General features: G+C 36.1%; 1 protein-coding gene across 3 annotated transcripts in view; it reads right to left on the bottom strand.

Moving 5' to 3' along the window:
- The window catches only part of THOC1 (THO complex subunit 1), a 54557-nt gene that overhangs the window by 24686 nt on the left and 10220 nt on the right, over positions 1-19651 (bottom strand). For all 3 annotated transcript variants that reach the window (XM_058556845.1, XM_058556847.1, XM_058556848.1), the window contains exons 8-11: positions 13944-14026; positions 11445-11518; positions 5284-5392; positions 3955-4086 (exon numbers count right to left, since the gene is read on the bottom strand). In XM_058556845.1, the coding sequence (XP_058412828.1) occupies positions 3955-4086; positions 5284-5392; positions 11445-11518; positions 13944-14026 (398 nt within the window). The remainder of the gene's footprint in view (positions 1-3954; positions 4087-5283; positions 5393-11444; positions 11519-13943; positions 14027-19651) is intronic.

Below are 19651 nucleotides of genomic sequence, written 5' to 3' on the forward strand. Positions count from 1 at the left end.
CAGCTAAATGCCTATATGATTTTTAAAGTGTAAGGCCTTTCATCCTGGATCTATAAGAAAATGTCAGCCCCACCCATTTAACGGTTTTTTGCTATTAATTTCTTTTTCTCTGGGGAGCACAGGGACCAATGATCTAGTTTCTACTTAAATTTCAGACCACGGTGACAATCTATAGCAACCTCATGGTAAAGTCCTGGAACTACCTGGAGGGCTGGCTCTATCTCTGGCCTACAGACAAGGAAAACTCAAGCTGTGTTCCAGAGTTGTCCAAAAACCTCTCAGATCGGTTTAAAGGGAGTCCCATATGAAACAACTGATGAAACTAAAGAAAATTATACAATAGTGTTTAGCTGCCTGTTTGTCAACAGGAGGGTCTTACTTCTCTGTTCATTTGTTCCTAACGAGGGTGTAATACATTTCATAAAGGAACAGACCTGTCTTTGCCTTCACTAAATAAAAATTGAGCCCTGGCAACCTCTCAAATATATAGAGACAATAGGAAAAATTTAAGGCAGAATCACTATATTGATAGCTTCTTTCACTGTACTGATAGCTTCTTCTATACTTCAATATGGAGATTTCTCTGAAAAGGCACAGTCCTGCTGCTATTATTAAAATGTCCTTGGAAATGTCATTTGTACAAAAAAAGTCTTTTAAGACATCCAGAGTTTTGAAATAGCTGTCATATCCTGAGAAGTGTAACTTGTAACTCCTAAAAGTATAGAACTCTTACTAGTTGCTATATTTTGTAACTTTTTTGCCCTGATAATATTATTTAAATTGACACCTCAGCTTTCTGAAAGGTATATCTCTTTCAGAAGGTTCTTTGTTAAGCTAGAAGAAGAGCTTTGGGATTTTCTTTCCTCCTTCTACATAGGGTAAGATAAAAATTTTGACTTCTTTATTCAACCAAAGAGTTTTATATGTTTGCTTCATTTAAATTAATAAATATAGCTGGACTTTAAAAAATCCAATCTGATAATCTGTCTTATTAGGTAAATTAAATCAGTTTACACGGTTATTACCAATATATTTGGACTTATTTCTACCCTCCTTTTTTCTTTTTTCCCTCCCTTCCTGCCACCTGTTGGATTTATAAAGTATATGCCTTCTTGTCCCTTTTTTTTTTTTGAGGAAGATCAGCCCTGAGCTAACATCCTTTGCCAGTCCTCCTCTTTTTGCTGAGGAAGACTGGCCCTGGGCTAACATCCATGCCAATCTTCCTCTACTTTATATGGGAAGCTGCCACAGCATGGCTTGACAAGTGGTGCGTCGGTCCACACCCGGGATCTGAACCTGCGATTCTGCTGAAGCGGAGCACGTGCACTTAACCGTTACGTCACTGGGCCCACCCCTCGTCCTGTCCCCTTTTTACCTCTTTGCCATTTGAGAGCTACAAGTTGTCTTCCTTTTGGTGGTTTCCATTTTAATATACATAATAAAGTCTAAAGTTATTCAGTATTCTTTTCTTCCTCCTGAAGATTATAAGGACTGTAGTATATGCTTAAATTACTCATTAAAACAGCTCTGATTTCCCCTCCCTTACTGTTATTGTCATCTAGTTTAAATTCCATATTAAAAATTTTTTTTTTTTTTTTTGTGAGCAAGATCAGCCCTGAGCTAACATCCATGCCAATTCTCCTCTTTTTGCTGAGGAAGACTGGCCTTGAGCTAACATCTATGCCAATCTTCCTCCACTTTATGTGGGATGCTGCCACAGCATGGCCTGACAAACGGTGTGTCGGTGCACACCCAGGATCCAAACCCAGGCCGCCAGCAGCAGAGTGTGTGCACTTAACTGCTACGCCATGGGGCCGGCCCACACCCCTCCAAATACTTTTTAATTGGTTATTATGACTTTTTTGTTTTTAGTCAACAGTAAATTTACTGTTATATTTTTCAATATTCTGTCCTCACCATTGCTTTCTGTATCCCATTCCTTTCTTAAGGGTTCAATTTCCTTCCTCTTGAAGACCATCCTTTAGTAGTTTTTCAAAATGAGGGTCTTAGAGTAGTCTATTTTCCTGGTCTTTGAATAAAAAATGTCTATTTCCTCCACGGTCTTGAGTACATTTAGCTGGCTATGAAATTCTAGATTGACTGTTACGTCTTTTTCCTCAGCACTTAAGTATTTCTCCACTGTCTGCTGGTATCTATTATTGATATCTGTTAAAAATCTGCTAACAGTCAAATAGCTGCTTCTTTCCATTATATTTGTCTTTTTTTCCTCTTTGGTGGCTTTTAACGTTTTCTCTTTATCCCTGCAGTTACAGCATGATGCATAGAAGTCTGGATTTATCTTTCTTTACCTTGCTTGACAGTTGCAGCACATTTGTAATCTGAGAACTTGGGACTTCCTTCAGTTCTTTTCAATATAGTTTCTCCACCATTCCCTCTATTTTGTACTTTGGAAATCCTATTAGATATATGCTGGAATTTCTCAATTTATCCTCCATGGCTCTTAACTGCTCTTCCATGTTAACAAAAGAATCTGTCTCTCTGTGCTGTGTTCTGGGTGAGCTTCTCATCACTATTTTCCATTCACTAGTTCTCTTATCATCTATGTACAATCTATAGTTTAATTCTGTGTGCTCTTCTTTGGTTTCAATGATTATATTTTTTATTTCCAATCTTCCAATTAGTTGTCATATTCAACTGTCCTACTTCATTGCTGCTGAAAGGTTTCAGTTTCACAATTTCTCATTCTCAAAAGATGCTCTTTCAACAATTATCTCTTGGATTATCCAAAACATAAGTATTTTAAAGTCTTGGTCAGGCTGTGGCTCTGAAATAAATAAATGTATATCCGAATAGTTGATTTTGTTGGTGATCTTTCTTAGCATTGGATTTCTTTATGGATTTTGGAATTTTAATTTATCAGAGAGTTTTGAATGGGAGGCTTTTGTTTTGGGATGTCTGTTTACTTCCCCTTCTTTCTCTCTGTATACACCCTTTCCTGTCTAGTACTTTTGCATTTTCCTCCACTAGGGCCCCTGGGCCCAAGTATGGAAAAAGTCTTATGATGACTTTTTGGAGCAGCAGTTTTATGAGAATATTGGGGATAGCACATATGTGGTCACAGAGCAAGCAGATGGACACAAAGCTGTGTTTTTGTTATCCCTAGACCCACAACTTCCTGTGAAACCATAGCTCTTGGCAGAAGACTGGTAATACTCTTCTTAGCTTCTTTTCAAAAGTGGGTTAAGTTCCACCCTACTCCCTGGTTTCAAGCAGTGAATTTGGCTCTGGTCACTGGTCCCACATGGAACACATCTGATCTCTGTCACTTCTAGCCAAACTACTGGGTGCCACCAGCTGCTTGATAGAGTCCAGCAGGCTCAAGGCTTCAGTTTTGCTCACTGCTTGGCATTTCTGATCCATGAAGATATTTATCCTGTTTCTGGAAGCCCAGCTTTGTCTTTTTGGTTTTCTCTTTTTATATTTTACCTGTCATTGCTATGTGTTTGGAGCAACGGGAGTGAGTTGAAACAGAAACTCAATGTGCTATCTTGACTAGAAACTTACATATCCCTTAGCATTATATCTGAACAAAATTTAGTTATTAAACTGTATAAATAAGATTAACAGGAAATTTTTAAACCCCTTATTTGTACTGAAATGGCAAACTAATTACAAAATATTTTCATAAATGCAAATGAAATCCTAACTTGAGCTTCAAAATATATACACTTCAAAGTAATTAAATTGCATTTATTCTAAAATAAGTCTACAAAACAGACAATGCAGAACAACTTTTTCACCTTTGAAATCAAATTAGTCTTACTTGTGCAAGGAACAAATAGGCCTCTCAAACTAACATTTATCAGCTCTAACCAAAAGTAAAGTAAGAAATACTTGTATTGAACTTAACTTAAAAAGGATATTGGCTAAATAGAAAAAAAAAAAAAAAAAGACCATTTCTTATTATGCTTAGTGAGAAAGAAAGATCGATACCTTTTCACTTGTTAAAAATTTTGCAAAGTATACATGCTCTCCTCCTGTTTTCAGTTCTTCCATTTTTTTCCTTGAGGCTTGAGTATCATCTAACTTATAACTCTTAAAAACAGCTAGAACTTCTTCAGAATACTGCAAAGTAAAAATTTCCATTAGTTTTATTTGGCATTGTTGCCCAAAAATTTGTTGAGTGCTTTTCTCTATCAAAATACCTAGAATTTATTCCCTGTTAACCATATATGCATATTCTAAGGCACGTTAAATAAGAAAAATTATGATAGCAAAATGAGAATAAACCTATTTTGCATGAGATTTCATGGTATTATAAAAGTAGGAATAAATTCTTTACTCCTGAAGAAATGTGATTTCTTATGCAGTTTGTGTAAGGGGTAAACAGAGAAAGGAATGTTTTCAGAGTATACAGAAATTTACCAGTGAAATTAGCTGTTTAATCAGCTGTGGAAACTCTCAAACATTTCTTGTGCTAAAGACTGTGACCAAATAAAACAATGATGTTAAGTCCTATCCAGTTGAGGGACAATTCCAGATGATTTCTCACTCACCACTTAATATGAATTTGGATGGTGGCCTCCCCCCTCAAAAAATATATTGCATATAAAATAAAAATTGTTAAAAATAACAGAACACACACCATGCTACTTTTAAGAGCTACCTATTAACCTTGGGTTTTGTTTACAACAAAAAAGGAGGACTGATCTTTAAGTAGCCAAGAAAAAGAATAGAGAGAATTCTTATAAAACAGGAGTTAGCAAACCTTTTCTGTAAAGGGTCAGACAGTAAATATTTTAGGCTATATGGTCTTAGTTGCAACTACTCAAGTCTGCCATTATAGCACAAAAACAGCCACAGATAATACGTAAATGAATGGGCATGACTGTATGCCAATACAACTTCGTTTACAAAAACAGGCAGTAGGCTGTTTCTGGATTTGGTTCAAGGCCATAGTTTGCAGACACCTTTTCTAATAGGAAAGCTAAAATAATTTTGTGCAAAGTAAAGACAGAATGTATTCTGCAAAAATTCATCAATTCACGTTGATGGTTCTCATTATGTAAAAAAACCCAAGGTTGCAATTACTAACTTTTAAATCCTCAAGTCATTTATAAAGTACTTCACAAAATCAGTTTATATCAATCAGTTAACTGTAAATATTAATTTACAATTTAGCCTCTGTGTATTATGAAATAGGTATAAAAATGTAAGAGGCAGAATCACATAGTGAAAAGTAGGCTGGACAAGAGCAAAGTTTTGGCTCTGCCACTAGCTGTAAAATATTGGGCTTTTGGTAGTCTGTGACGGGCAACTCACCTTAAGAAAAGTTTTCCATGAAATCTTCTCATAGCACTGCACAGGGTTCCGAAAGTAATCCTGAAGTGACCAGAATTTTCGGTACAGGTTGTAATCAATTGGAATGGAGCTAATAAAATAAATGTTATATTAAATAAATCATTTAGGTTACTTTAGAAATATCTCAAGTGCTCTTAACTTTTCTTGGGTCACAAACTCTTTTAAGAAGCTGATAAAAGCTATGGCCTCTTTCCCCAGAAAAGTGCACATTCATGAATACTTACCTAAACTTTTATAAATAACTTCAGGGGAGTCATAGACCCCCAACAGACCCTCCTTATCTATAGTGATGGAACCTCTGAATTTTGGCTGGATACGATTATTCAGAATTAAAGACTATGTTTTCTAACCTCTCTTGCAGCTAGCTGTGGATAAATTCTGGCCAATCAGTTAGAAGCGGAAGTCATATGTGACTTATTTGGGCCATGTTTTACCATTTTGCTTTTTCCCTTTTTGCTGGCTAGAATGCAGATGTGATGATGAGCCATCTTGGACTACAGGAAAAACAGCAAACACCAAAAGGGATGGTAGAGCAAGAAGTTAGAAGGACCCTGGGTCTCTAGACAATCTCCCTGGGGAATGCTACTGTATCAGCCCTGAACTGCCTGTCTCCAGACTTTTATAGGAGAAAGAAATCAATATCTATGTTATTTAAGCTAATGTTAATTTGAGTCTATGTTAAAAGCCATAGGCATTATATCCTAACCAACACTAAGAAGTCCTAGTGTGAGATAAAAATGTTAGGTACATACCAAATTAGTATTACAAAAATAAGCCCTTTCTTTAGTGTCTTTATTATGGCATTACTAATTCAACTTCTAAGTTGGCTATGTTAGAAATCTACAGTCTCAATATACATTCTTCTAATTTTTAAATTTACAAGCAATCATTATACTATAAAATGTTTTAATTTTTAATGTTAAACATTTCAGACTTTTTAAGTCTAAGAGATTGTTGTTTGTAACAAAATCCTCTGTATCATTCAAAACAGCCAATAAAGTCTTTCAGTATTACCCATATGTCAAAAATGATTAAGGTTTCGACTATTTCATATCCTCAAATATCCACAAAAATTTTCAATACCATCTCTGTAAAACTAATTTTGTCTGTAAACATGATTGTGTACTACCTTACTCCATTTCTTCTAAATAAACCTTAATAATAATTAATATAATAATAATGGATTACAGTTAGGATTTTTCCCAAGCTTCATACCCATACAAATATTCCAAGTAAGACTGTAATTTTTTTTTTTTTTTTGCTGAGGAAGATTGTCCCTGAGCTAACATCTGTGCCAATCTTCTTCTGTTTTCGTATGTGGGATGCCACCACAGCATGGCTTGATGAATAGTGTGTAGGTCTGTGCCCGGGACCTGAACCCGCGAACCACGGGCTACCAAAGTGGAGTGCTTGAACTTAACCACTACGCCACCGGGCCGGCCCCAAGATTATAATTTTATATGGGAAACAGGAAGTGGGTTTAGTGATCTACAAGAGCACCACGATCTTAGAGTTCTGCCTTCTCTATTCTGGCCAATAACAGGAAGTAAATTAATCCCCCACTCTTCATCTTTGAGATGGATATATTTAATAATACTTTTTCTGATGACTAGGGAGTATCAAGGGCAATATTATAATACTTTTAAAGGATTATAAAAGTGAGTATAATTTTTTACCACATACTTTGTCAAAAAAAAGTTTTAGGAGAGGGGCTGGTTAATGTTTAAAAGACTGAAAAATACCTTAGTGTCTTTGCATATAAAATAAGGAGGTTAGAGTAGAAAAGCATCAAAAAATTTGCTAGTGTAAAATTCAGCTTTCTACGAAGAAGTTTGAAAAGGTTTATTAGTGATCTAAGAAAGAACAAAGGGAAAAATATTTTATTAAAACATATGGAAGCACATTTGATAAATAACCATATGAATTAAAATTCCTGTGGTGAGATTAAGATTATAAACTACAAGTCAATATCATGAAATATCCATGTAAAAAATAATTAGTTTAGGGCCGGCCCCGTGGCTTAGCGGTTAAGTGCGCGCGCTCTGCTGCTGGCGGCCAGGGTTCGGATCCCTGGCGCGCACCGACGTACCGCTTCTCTGGCCATGCTGAGGCCGTGTCCCACATACAGCAACTAGAAGGATGTGCAGCTATGATGTACAACTATCTACTGGGGCTTTGGGGGAAAAAATAAATAAATAAATAAAAATTTAAAAAATAATTAGTTTAAATTTATATCAATTGGCATATCAATTCAAGAAAAACACATACATATAAAAACATACACATTATATATACACATAGTAACACATCACTTATCTTATATTCACACTTCTGACAACTTTAACTGCCTGGAACAAAGCTGTGAACTTGGAAATAAGTGAAAAAGCCCTTGGTCTGCAGGGAAATAGCAGCCACAAAGTTCATGCACGTTATTTTACAAAAGAGGCTTGAAATTATGCTTATGTATGCACGCAGATTACAATGGCTTTGAATTATGTGTAAAGTCAGGTAAATAATTTAGCAAGCTTAGCTAATTTTGATAAAAGAATGTTAACTTCGCTAGATCAATTGCAAGTATCTGAAGCATGTGGATCTTGCTTCAAATCAATAATGAAGAATACTGACAACTTTTAATTGACCAAAATCTAGCTCCTGCCAAAAGTTTTATCAAGAACCATCAGTATTTGAAAGAATTTAATGAGCATGTTAACTTTCACTCTTTCTAAACTCTTTCCTAGTAACAACCTTGAAAACAGGAAAACAATTATCTGAACAGCAACCTCTTTCTATAATTAAAGCAATTTCATTGATGTACAACAATAAGATTATAGGTCTGGGTTTTCTATGGATCAAGTTTAAAAAAAAAAAAAAAAAAAGCCACAGAAAGAACATTTCCCAAAATGTGAAAGTAAATTGGAAAAAGAAAAAGTCACATAGAAAATAAATTATTTATACCCATGAAATAATACCATAACCAATTATCTGTACAGTTCCTTACACTTGATAAGAGAATATTTTTGAAACAAAACTGCTTTTGAAGATTTGATATATATGTATAGTTACATGCGTATATATACATACATAAGATTATACACATACACACAATGTTACTCAGTTACCACACATAAGAATATAGTAAATATCTCTTGAAATGTAGTACTAGGAAAGTCTGTCTCTTAAGAAAAATGGAAGGCTACATCTAATCAGAGAATGAGAATTATGGAACCATTATAGGTCCCATTTTGTCTCAGTTGCCAGGAAGCTCACGTTTCATTTAATGTTTGATATAACAATCTTATTCCAAGTTGCTAATTATCATCTCCTACCTGTAAAAGCTTCTAATCTCTCTCCTTTTATCTTTACTTGGCCTGGTATGTGTCTGAGATGCCTCACAGAATAAATTTTTTTTTTTTTGTGAGGAAGATCAGCCCTGAGCTAACATCCATGCTAATCCTCCTCTTTTTGCTGAGGAAGACCGGCTCTGAGCTAACATCTATTGCCAATCCTCCTCCTTTTTTTTGGCCCCAAAGCCCCAGTAGATAGTTGTATGTCATAGTTGCATAGCCTTCTAGTTGCTGTATGTGGGACGTGGCCTCAGCATGGCCGGAGAAGTTGTGCGTCGCTGCGCGCCCGGGATCCGAACCCGGGCCACCAGTAGTGGAGCGCACGCACTTAGCTGCTAAGCCACCAGGCCGGCCCTCACAGAATAAATTTTAAAGAAGTAGTAATATATTACTGCTAGGAAACTTTTATGGTGGAGACATATATTTTTTAAAAAATCCTCTCCCTTCATGGTTCTATCCCCCTCCGCCACATGCTGTCCCTCTCTCGCCTCCTTCATCCCTAAACTTCTTGAAAGAGTTGTCTACATTCAACGTTACTACTTCCTCCCCTTCCTTTCATGTTTCAACCCACTGCAATTTGCCTTCTACCTTCACCATTCCACAGATACTTTTAGGTTTTTATTCATCCACACAAAGCAAATGTAACTACTTACTGTTTACGCAAACAATAACAAGTTAGGGTGAGAGTTTCTATCTACAATAGAACGTTTTCTAACTATTTTAACCAAGATACTCTGTAAAACGACATTTTTTAAATGTTGAGCTGATGATTTTATAGGACTTTATACAGTGGAATTTTTTTTTTTTTAGCTGAGGAAGACTGGCCCTGGGCTAACATCTGTGCCCATCTTCCTCTACTTTATATGGGATGCCGCCACAGCGTGGCTTAATAAGCAATGCCTCGATCCACGGCTGGGATCTGAACCTGCCAACCTCGGGGTGCCGAAGTGGAGCGTGTGAACTTAACCGTACACCACAGGGCTCAGCCCACTGGAATGTTTTTTTTTTAATACAAAAATTTTTATTGGTGTATTAGAGCCAAATCTGAAATGGACTTCATTTTGTAGATAATATATGAGTAATGTGTTCTTCTTTGTAAATTACAGTGCTTAAGACAGTCTAGTGAGATAGCTGGTCACAAAGTAATTCCTCATACAATTTCTTCCTCCATTCAAAAAACAGTGATTGTGGGGCCGGCCCCATGGCTTACCGGTTAAGTGCGCGTGCTCCGCTACTGGCGGCCTGGGTTCAGATCCCTGGCGCGCACTGACGCACCGCTTCTCCGGCCATGCTGAGGCCGCGTCCCACATACAGCAACTAGAAGGATGTGCAACTATGACATACACCTATCTACTGGGGCTTTGAGGGGGGGCGGGGAGGAGGAGGATTGGCAACAGACGTTAGCTCAGAGCCGGTCTTCCTCAGCAAAACGAGGAGGATTAGCAGGGATGTTAGCTCAGGGTTGATCTTCCTCACAAAAAAAAACAAAAAAAAAAACAAAACAGTGATTGTGACAGACTGAGAGGCAGCTGAGTGCTGAGTCCTGTTTAAGTGATTTTCCTGCAGCTGTGACTAGTTTATGAACATAACCAATGAGGCTGAATTGTCTACAGAGGCTTAGGCAGAGTTTAACTAGAAAAAAGTACATTGGGTAGAGTTTGTCTTTGGGGCTCTGTTTACATCTCAGGTGACCTGTTAACTTAGAGCCTAATACCTTGGCCCAGTGCCCTTATGTTGCCCTGGCCAGACCTCAAAAGTCTACTTTATCTATAATGCACATGAACAAACAGGTCTCTAGAAATAATAAAAAACCACAGCTGATAATAATAGCTAACTCGACACTGAATAGGCCCTGTTCTCAGCACTTTCCATACATCACTCTATATAACATCAACAACTACAGTGATGATAACTACCAAGTGCCTTAAGAGACCATTTCCAATTAGCATCTAATTTATTCCTCTCAACAACTGTAGCAGGTAGGTGGCATTACTACACTTTAAAGACTCTAAAAACTGAGTTGCAGGGAGGTTAAGTAGTTTGCTCAAGGTTATGTGACTAGGAAATATTGGAATTAAGCCTGGAGCCACACTACTTTGAATGTTTCTTTGGGGATATGTGTTTGAATTTGAAATTTGGGATATCAGGAATACATCTCTCTGTGTGGATATAGGAACCTCTTTTTGATCTTCTGGAAATTCTTTCAATTGCAACTGAGGGATAATAACTTTTGTCACCTGAGACACTTGGAAGAGTGCTAATGAAAGTTTTCCTTCACACTTGCCCTTTTCTCTTCCTCATTGCTTCTAACCAGGACTAGGAAGAAATGATTTGGAAAGAAAGCACAGGGTCATAGAAGATGAGACAGAAACAGTGACAGGAGCGGACAGAAGGAGAGAAGAGAGAAAGGAAGTTTCATATCCCTCCCACTTCATTTAAAAGTCAGCCCAATACCCATAGGCACTGAGTCCACAAAGTTAAGCAGAAGAAAGAAGGGGAGGAGCACCTAGGTTGCCTGTGGGTGGCTTTTCAAATGTTAGAAATATATACAAAGTAGGCTATGTAAACAAACTGTCTGAATGTAATTTAGAAACCAATGGATACAGCCCATTAACGATTTAGAATTTATAATTTTAAGTAATATACATGAAAGTTACAAATAAAATAAATGGATAAGATGATTTCCTTCCTCCTTGTCTACATTCTCACTCTAGTACTTGATAAGTCATTAAGTACCTATCTTTGTAAATCAAGAAATTTGAACTTCTAAAAACTCACCAAGTTGTTGGAGCTTCATCATCTCCCATTTCTCCTTCTTCTACATCCATTCCTTCTTCTCTATCCTCAGTGTGCTAAATTTAAAAAAATGGACAGCCTGTCATGAAGCAGTTGTCAGGCAGAAGGTAAATGCTGGAACAATGTCATTCACATACTTCTAGAAAACCATTACTACAGAAGTCTAGTCACAGTAACTGTCTAGACCTATAGTTAATCTTTAAGGCAATGGGAATTCTATGTGACATGGATACAAGAATTCAAGAGCAGTATGACAATGATATAAGATAGTCATGGAGACCTAGTGGAAAGTTTTAAACTGGTATTTCTCCAAACATGGTCAGTATATTCTCCCTGGGCATAAAGGGTCCATGCCAAAACACATTTAGGAAATATATACAATGACCTTTTAGAGAATTGAGAAGATCTTTAGTATATTAAGGACTCTAAGAACTGCAGTAAATAACGCTTAAAGTGAATTTAAGTAGTTTTTGTCCCCAACTTTAATTTGACCATGGAGAGCCTTCCCCACCTCCACAGAGAACACTTATTATCTGGGAACTCCTTAGGATATGCCGAGTATCCAGTTCTATATTGAAAAATTCAAAGTAACAAGTTTACATGGAATAGTCCAAGCAGTACCTACATATATATATATATATGTATGTGAAAGACAAGATTTTGAAAAATCTTAAGCAAAGTCAGAATCATTTCCAAATTGATAATGATTATATTTTAAGGAATAAATTACATAAAGTAGTCTGATTAATTTACAGTGAGATATTAGTTACATCTAATTAATTATTTATTAAATTTTATAACTTGTTACTAAATGAAGAGTAGGTTCTGAATGTTAGAAACTTGAAAACTCTGGACTGTCTTCAAGATATATCATAAATAGTCTCTAAAAATAGGGTAGATTATAGCTGATGTCCTTTTATAAACTTTTTTTTTTTTTGTGAGGAAGATTAGCCCTGAGCTAATCCATGCCAATCCTCCTCTTTTTGCTGAGGAAGACTGGCCCTGAGCTAACATCCGTGCCCATCTTCCTCCACTTTATGTGGGATGCTGCCATAGCATGGCCTGACAAGCAGTGCGTCAGTGCGCCCGGGATCCGAACCCAGGCCACCAGCAGCGGAGCGCATACACTTAACCGCTACGCCACGGGGCCGGCCCCTGATGTTCTTTTAAAAATCAATGGGAAAATGATGGATTATTTACCAAATGGTTCTGAAATAACTGCCTGGCCATTTGGAAAAAAATAAAATTATAACTCAACTTATCTCAAACTCCAACATTCCTGCTGGGTTAAAGATTTAAAAGGAAAATTAAAATCATAAAAGCACCAGAAGAAAACAAAGGGAATTATATAATCTTGTGGAATGGAAGCCTTTAGTATGGTATAAGGCCAGAAACAATAAAACAAAAGATCAACAAATGCTAATATTATACCCAAATTTAAAAGTTCTATACAGCAAAGGCACTGTAAATTAAGTTACAAGAAAAACTATAAACTGAGAAAAAATATATCAACATATGGTAGGTAATGAGTTAATAGTAGTCTATATAATGAGTTTCTACACATCAATAAGAAAAAGACATTTCAACAGTAAATTGGGCAAATGGCATGAATAGGCAATTCTTTTCCTCATTGCTTCTAATCAGCACAGAAGAAAAATAAATTCTAATAAACATACAATAAGTTCCTTGATTTCATTAATAACCAAGGAAATCTAAGTTAAAACAAAGAAGACTTACTTTTCAAGTATATATCAATTAAGCAAAGATTTTTAAAAACTGATAATTCCCAGTGTTGGTATGAGGCTGTGGGAAAATGGGCAGGCATTCTCTATGTGCCACCAGATGTAGTATAAATAAATGGGTATAATCTTTTTGAGAAGTGACTGGGCAATAGGTATCAAAATTTGATATATGCATATATTTTGACACCGCAATTTCACTTATTAGAATTTATTCTAAGGAGACACTTGCATAATTTAACAATGATAAATACAACACTATTCAGTGTTAAAGCTGTTAACAATTTGTCACTATTAGAGGTTATCTAAATGACCACTGACAGGGGATTGTGATACATCTAAAGACTTATCATGAGTCATTAAAACACTGAGACAGATCTAAATGTACTGATGCAGAAATGCATCCATTTTATACTGTTAAAAGAAGAAAGTGAGTTTGAGAAAAGTATGTATTGTATGACTTTATTTTTGGAATAAAACTACATATACACAAAAAGTCCTGAAATGATAGACAGAGAATGGTAAGAGTGGCTATCTCTGGAGCCCTGGATTGTGGGGTAGCTGTACTCTCTATTTTAAATATTTTTATTTTGCTTGTATTTTTCACACAGAATACATATTATTTCTATAAACTGGAAATAAAGGTTTTAAAATTTTTGATGACTTAAAAAGACCCATTCATATGAGTTATCTCAATAACAAACTTATAAAGATGTTCTGTTAGATTTCATATCAGCCTCACCTTCTGACCCAAGGTGCTTTCCTGTTCATTGGTATTGAAAACAGTGACATTTTCCAGATTAAACTGACTCTGCAAGTTAAGACCTATTGAAAAAAAAAAAAGATTTTCAAAGCAAATCCACCAAACGCCTAAACTTGTTTAAGAATATAACTTTGCTGTCATATAACCAAAACACATAAAGTGATAAATCCATAATTAAGCAGATCAAGCCAGAAATAATACCACACTTGATTTTCAAATCTTTTCTAAAAATCCTTTCTTAAAGGTGCCTTTAGAGTACACAGAATTCTACACGTATTATAACAAATATGGTTGATCCTTATTATTCATGAATACTCAAAAACAATTTTACAGAATGCAATATATAGTAATTTATAATTTTGCTAAAGTACAAATAAAAATGGTATTAATCAAAAAGAGTATATAGCAATATTTATAGAAAATATATTGTAGTTAATGAGAGAGCCAAGTTTTTCAATGTCAGAAAAGAAGTTATAAATAAGCAGGCCTATTGGTGCTGAATTAGACACAGAAATATCAGTATGATCTCATGGTTTTTGTTGTTGGTCATTTAAAAAAATATATAGAGATAGATACAGAAATAAATATAGATGTGCAAGTATACATGGGTTAGTATACATACATATCTTTCTTGGTTTTGTCCACTGAGAGGGCCTAGAAGCAGTGATACTCCAGTAGCACTAGGGCCCAGTCCCTAGGGCCCAGATTTTGGCTTCTAAATACCACTCTTAAATAAAATGAATCAGGCTCTTTGGAGAAGTGGGTGATTCCAGGGCTGGGCCAGGAAAATACAAGATGAACCTGGGAACTTGAAAGAGCTCCCAATGGGCAAAAGAGAACAATTTGAGCAACAAAATAAATAATGATACTATGGGATTATAACCCAGAGAATGAACTAAATATCCGTGAGTTCATAATGAAATAGAAGAGTGAATTAATAAGTAAAGGAGAAAAGACAACTCTTACAGGAGAATCTCAATTAATAAATGTAGAAGGAATGAGAGAAATAGAAAATCACCACCAAGACAACCTAATAATAATCACTGTAGGCAAAATCCACTGAGGAATACTACTAAAATCAGTGGACAAAGGTCTAAGGAGAAAAAGAGTATTTGCATAGCCTCAAAGTATCTCCTTCCAAATATTTATTAATTACAAAGGGAAGAGTAGTAACTTTGCAGAAGAGAAATATGGTGATGAAGGTTAATATCTTAACCCAGTGATCAAAGATAACACCACCCATAATAAGACATATCAACACCATGTTGAAATGATGCACTGAGAAGGGCATATCACCTCTGTGGTCTTCTTCCCCAAAATCCATAACCTTAATCTAATTATGAAAAACCACTAGACAAACCTAAATTGAAGGGCATTCTACAAAATATCTGACTAGTACTCTTCAAAAGTGTCAAGATCATGAAAAAAATAAGCAAAGATTGAGGAACTGTTACTGACTGGGGAGATTAAAGTGACATGACAACTAAACGCAACATGAGATCCTGGATTGGATCCTTAAACAGAAAAAAGAAAGTAGTGATAAAACTGGTAAAATCCAAATAAAGTCTGTAGTTAACAGTCTTGTACCAATGTTTATTTCTTAGTTTTGATAACTGTACCATAGTTATGCAAGAGGTTAGCAGTAGGTGAAGGTTATTCAGGTACCCTCTATCCTTTGGTGGCAACTCTTCTTTAAGTCTAAAGTTATTTCAGGGCCGGCCCCGTGGCTTAGCGGTTAAGTGCGCGTGCTCCGCTACTGGCAGCCCGGGTTTGGATCCCGGGCATGCACCGACGCACCGCTTGTCCGGTCATGCTGAGGCCGTGTCCCACATACAGAAACTATAAGGATGTGCAACTATGACATACAACTATCTACTGGGGCCTTGGGGAAAAGAGAGGAGGAGGACTGGCAATAGATGTTAGCTCAGAGCCCGTCTTCCTCAGCAAAAAGAGGAGGATTGGCATGGATGTTAGCTCAGGGCTGATCTTCCTCACACACACACACAAAAAAGTTATTTCAAAACAAAAAGTTAAAAAAAAAGCTAGCATGCTAGATCAAGTCATTAAGCTGGAGAATGAACCTGGCTGACCATTCAGCATTGTTTACTTAAAATACCTTTTGTCTATTCTCTATTTATTACCCAATATAGCACATACCATAATTCTCATTAAGTTAAAAATTTTAGTCATGCATCACTACATTTAATGGGTAAATTACATGCTAAAATGGCTTTCTGAAGGTCTGGGGACATACCCTAGTGAATCTCAAGCATCTATAAATGTCAAAAAAAAAAAAAGATAAAATACTACAAGAAAACATCCCAAAATGTCAACCTAGCTTATGTTAGGGTGGTATGATTGATTATGAATAGTTTTTTGCCTTCACTTTGCAAATTTTCTGAAATAAGGTTGTGTTACTTTTATAATTTAAAAAATAACATTAAAAATATAATTGACTAAAAGATATACATGGATTAAAGCTACTTTTAGCAATATATTGTTAGTCTTTCAACTAGTTACTAAGAGAAAGAAAAAGTGGTTTCTCTACGTCTTGTCAGTTTAGAAATGCAGTACATTGAAAAAGAGGTCTAAAATGTTTAAAAAAAAAATGATGAGAGTGGAGGCTGGAGATAACCAGGAAGGAAAAAAGAATGGCTGGGAATTGAAACCTTGTTCTTATGTCTTCTGTAAATTCCAGAAAAAGAAATCACAAATTAGTACTTATGAGGGGGCATACTTCACTTCATTTTACAAAGAGATAGGGTATTCACTCATCACACATTTAAATGGTGACTAGGTGTTTGGCACTGTTTAGGCACAGAGAATACAGAGGTGAACAACACAAACACACTGAAAATGCCAGATGGTGTTAAATGCTAAGGAGAGATTTGAAATTAGGTGATGATAATGGGTGACTGGTGACAGGTTTAGATTAGGTGCTCAAAGAGAGCCTCACTGAGGAAGTGAAATTTAAACTGAGATTGAGTGATAGCAAAAGTCAATAATGTGACAATAACAACAAAAGGATTACAGACAGAGGAAAGAGTCAGTGCAAAGGCCCTAAAGTTCAATTGATGTTGGTATTTTGAAGGCATAAAGAAGGTGAGATGCCAATTCAATGGGGGAAAGAATAGTTTTTTCAACTAATGGTGCTGGGACAACTGGGTATCCACATATAAAAGAATGAAATTGGACCCCTACGTCACACCATATACAAAAATTAACCCAAAATGGATCACAGACCTAAATGTAAGAGCTAAAACTCTTAGAAAAAAAGAGTATATTTGTGACCTTGGGTTAGGCAATGGTTTCTTAGAACTAGCACCAAGAGCAAAAGCAACAAAAGAAAGAAATACATTAAACTTCATCAAAATTTAAAACTTTTGTGCTGCAAATGATACTATCAAGAAAGTGAAAAGGCAATCTGCAGAATGAGAGAAAACATTTGCAAATTATATATCTGATAAAAGTTTAGTTATCTAGAATATAAAAAGAACTCATACAACTATTTAATAAAAAAGACAACTCAATTTTAAAAATGTGCAAAGAATATGAATTGACATTTCTTTAAGGAAGACATACAAATGACTAGTAAGCACATGAAAAGATGCTTAAAATCTTTAGTCATTAGGAAAATGCAAATCCAAACCACAGTAAGATACCACTTTACACCCACTAGGATGGCTATAATAAAAAAGACAGACAATAATAAGTGTTAACGAGGATGTGGAGAATTGGAACCTATGTGTGTCAATGATAGGACTGTAAAATGGTGCAGCCTCTTTTGAAAAAGAGTTTGGTAGTTCCTCAAGAATTTAAATACAGAGTTACCATATGACCTAGTAATTCTACTTTTAGATATAGACCCAGGAGAAATTAAAACAGAGCTACCATATGACCCAGCAATTCCACTCTAGGTAGATGCTCAAGAGAAATGAAAACATACATCCATACAAAAACTTGTACACAAATATTCACAGCAGCATTATTCATAATAGCCAAAAAGTAGAAACAACCCAAATGTCCATCAACTGATGAATGGATAAACAAAATGTAGTATATCTATCTAGAGAATATTATTTGGCCATTAAAAAGAATGACCTACTGATACATGCTACAACACAGATGAACCCTGAAAATACTATGTGAAATTAAAAACAGCCAGTCACAAAAGACCAAATATTTTTTTTTTTTTTTTTTTTATTTTTTTTTTTTGTGAGGAGATCAGCCCTGAGCTAACATCCGCCAATCCTCCTCTTTTTTTGCTGAGGAAGATGGCCCTGGGCTAACATCGGTGCCCATCTTCCTCCACTTTATATGGGACGCCGCCACAGCATGGCTTACCAAGCAGTACTTCGGTGCGCACCCGGGATCCGAACCAGCGAACCCCGGGCCGCCGCAGCGGAGCGCGCGCACCCAACCGCCTGCGCCACCGGGCCGGCCCCAAGACCAAATATTTTATTACTCCATTTTTTAAATGTCCACAATAGGAAAATCTATAGAGACCAATAAGTACATTAATGGTTGTTTAGGGTTTGAGGGAGAGGGTAAGGATGGAGGTAAGTGGGGAGTGACAGTAAATGGGTAGGGGATTCCTTCTAGAAGGAAAAATGTTCTAAAATTAGACTGTAGTGATGGTTGCACAACCCTGTGAATACACTGAAAAACAATGATTTATACACTTTACATGGTGAATTGTACAGTATGTGAATTCATATCTCAATAAAGCTGTTCAAAAAAAGTAATAAAAAAAGGTGAGTTTCTGGTAATGGAAGGCTAATTAATTAGCTAATTAATTAATTCAGATTAACCCTCCCACTAAGGATAACTAAAAACTTGCATAAATTACATAAATATTAAAAGAGCACAAACCACATTCATAGCATTGTTCTGGGCAATGAAATAGAAAAATGGTTTTCATAAAAATGGTAAATAGCTGACAAGATAGTAAGGAATATATGGCAAAAATCCACAAGGCAAGAAAAATAAGCAATGCATCATCAGCACTCAAAGCCACTTTTGTCTTGAGGACATCTGCCAAACAGGAGGAAGCAGTTGCAAAACTGAGCTACTCTTTTAGCAACTTCCTGAAGCTAGAACGCTAAAAGTAAATCTCTGAGCCCAAAGAAGGTAGGGAATCTAAATCAGACTCCAACCATCTTCAAGGCTGAGAACTCATAGGGCTACATCCTCAGGTAAGGATGAACTAAACTTCAGTCCAGTGCCAAGTCTTCTTTATGATCTAAGGAATCACAGGCCTTGAGCTGGGCTGGATTAAAGTAATCCTGGACTAGTGGTAACCCCTTCTAAAGGTGCCTGGCAGAAGTAATGAAAACTATCTGGAGAACAGTCTTTCCTAGGCCTTGAAATTTTTCCCTCAAATATCTTCTCAAATATAACATCCAACACTAACCAGACACAGAAAGATAAGACATCATGAGTGAGAAATAGTAGAAGCAGACACTAGAGATAGACTCATGGAAACTTAAGGTACTGAAATTATCAGACACAGAATATAAAAATAAAAATGCTCACCCTGGTTAAAAAACAAGTTTGAAAATATCAGCAAGGAATAAGAAACCAAAAAGTGACATGGCAGACTTAAAAGAGAACTAGAAATGAAAAATACAATAACTGAAATTAAGAACTCATTTAGCAGCAGATTATTCATAGCTGAAGAGAGAAGT

Source organism: Diceros bicornis, chromosome 16 (assembly GCF_020826845.1).
Source record: "Diceros bicornis minor isolate mBicDic1 chromosome 16, mDicBic1.mat.cur, whole genome shotgun sequence".
NCBI classification, from domain to species: domain Eukaryota; kingdom Metazoa; phylum Chordata; class Mammalia; order Perissodactyla; family Rhinocerotidae; genus Diceros; species Diceros bicornis.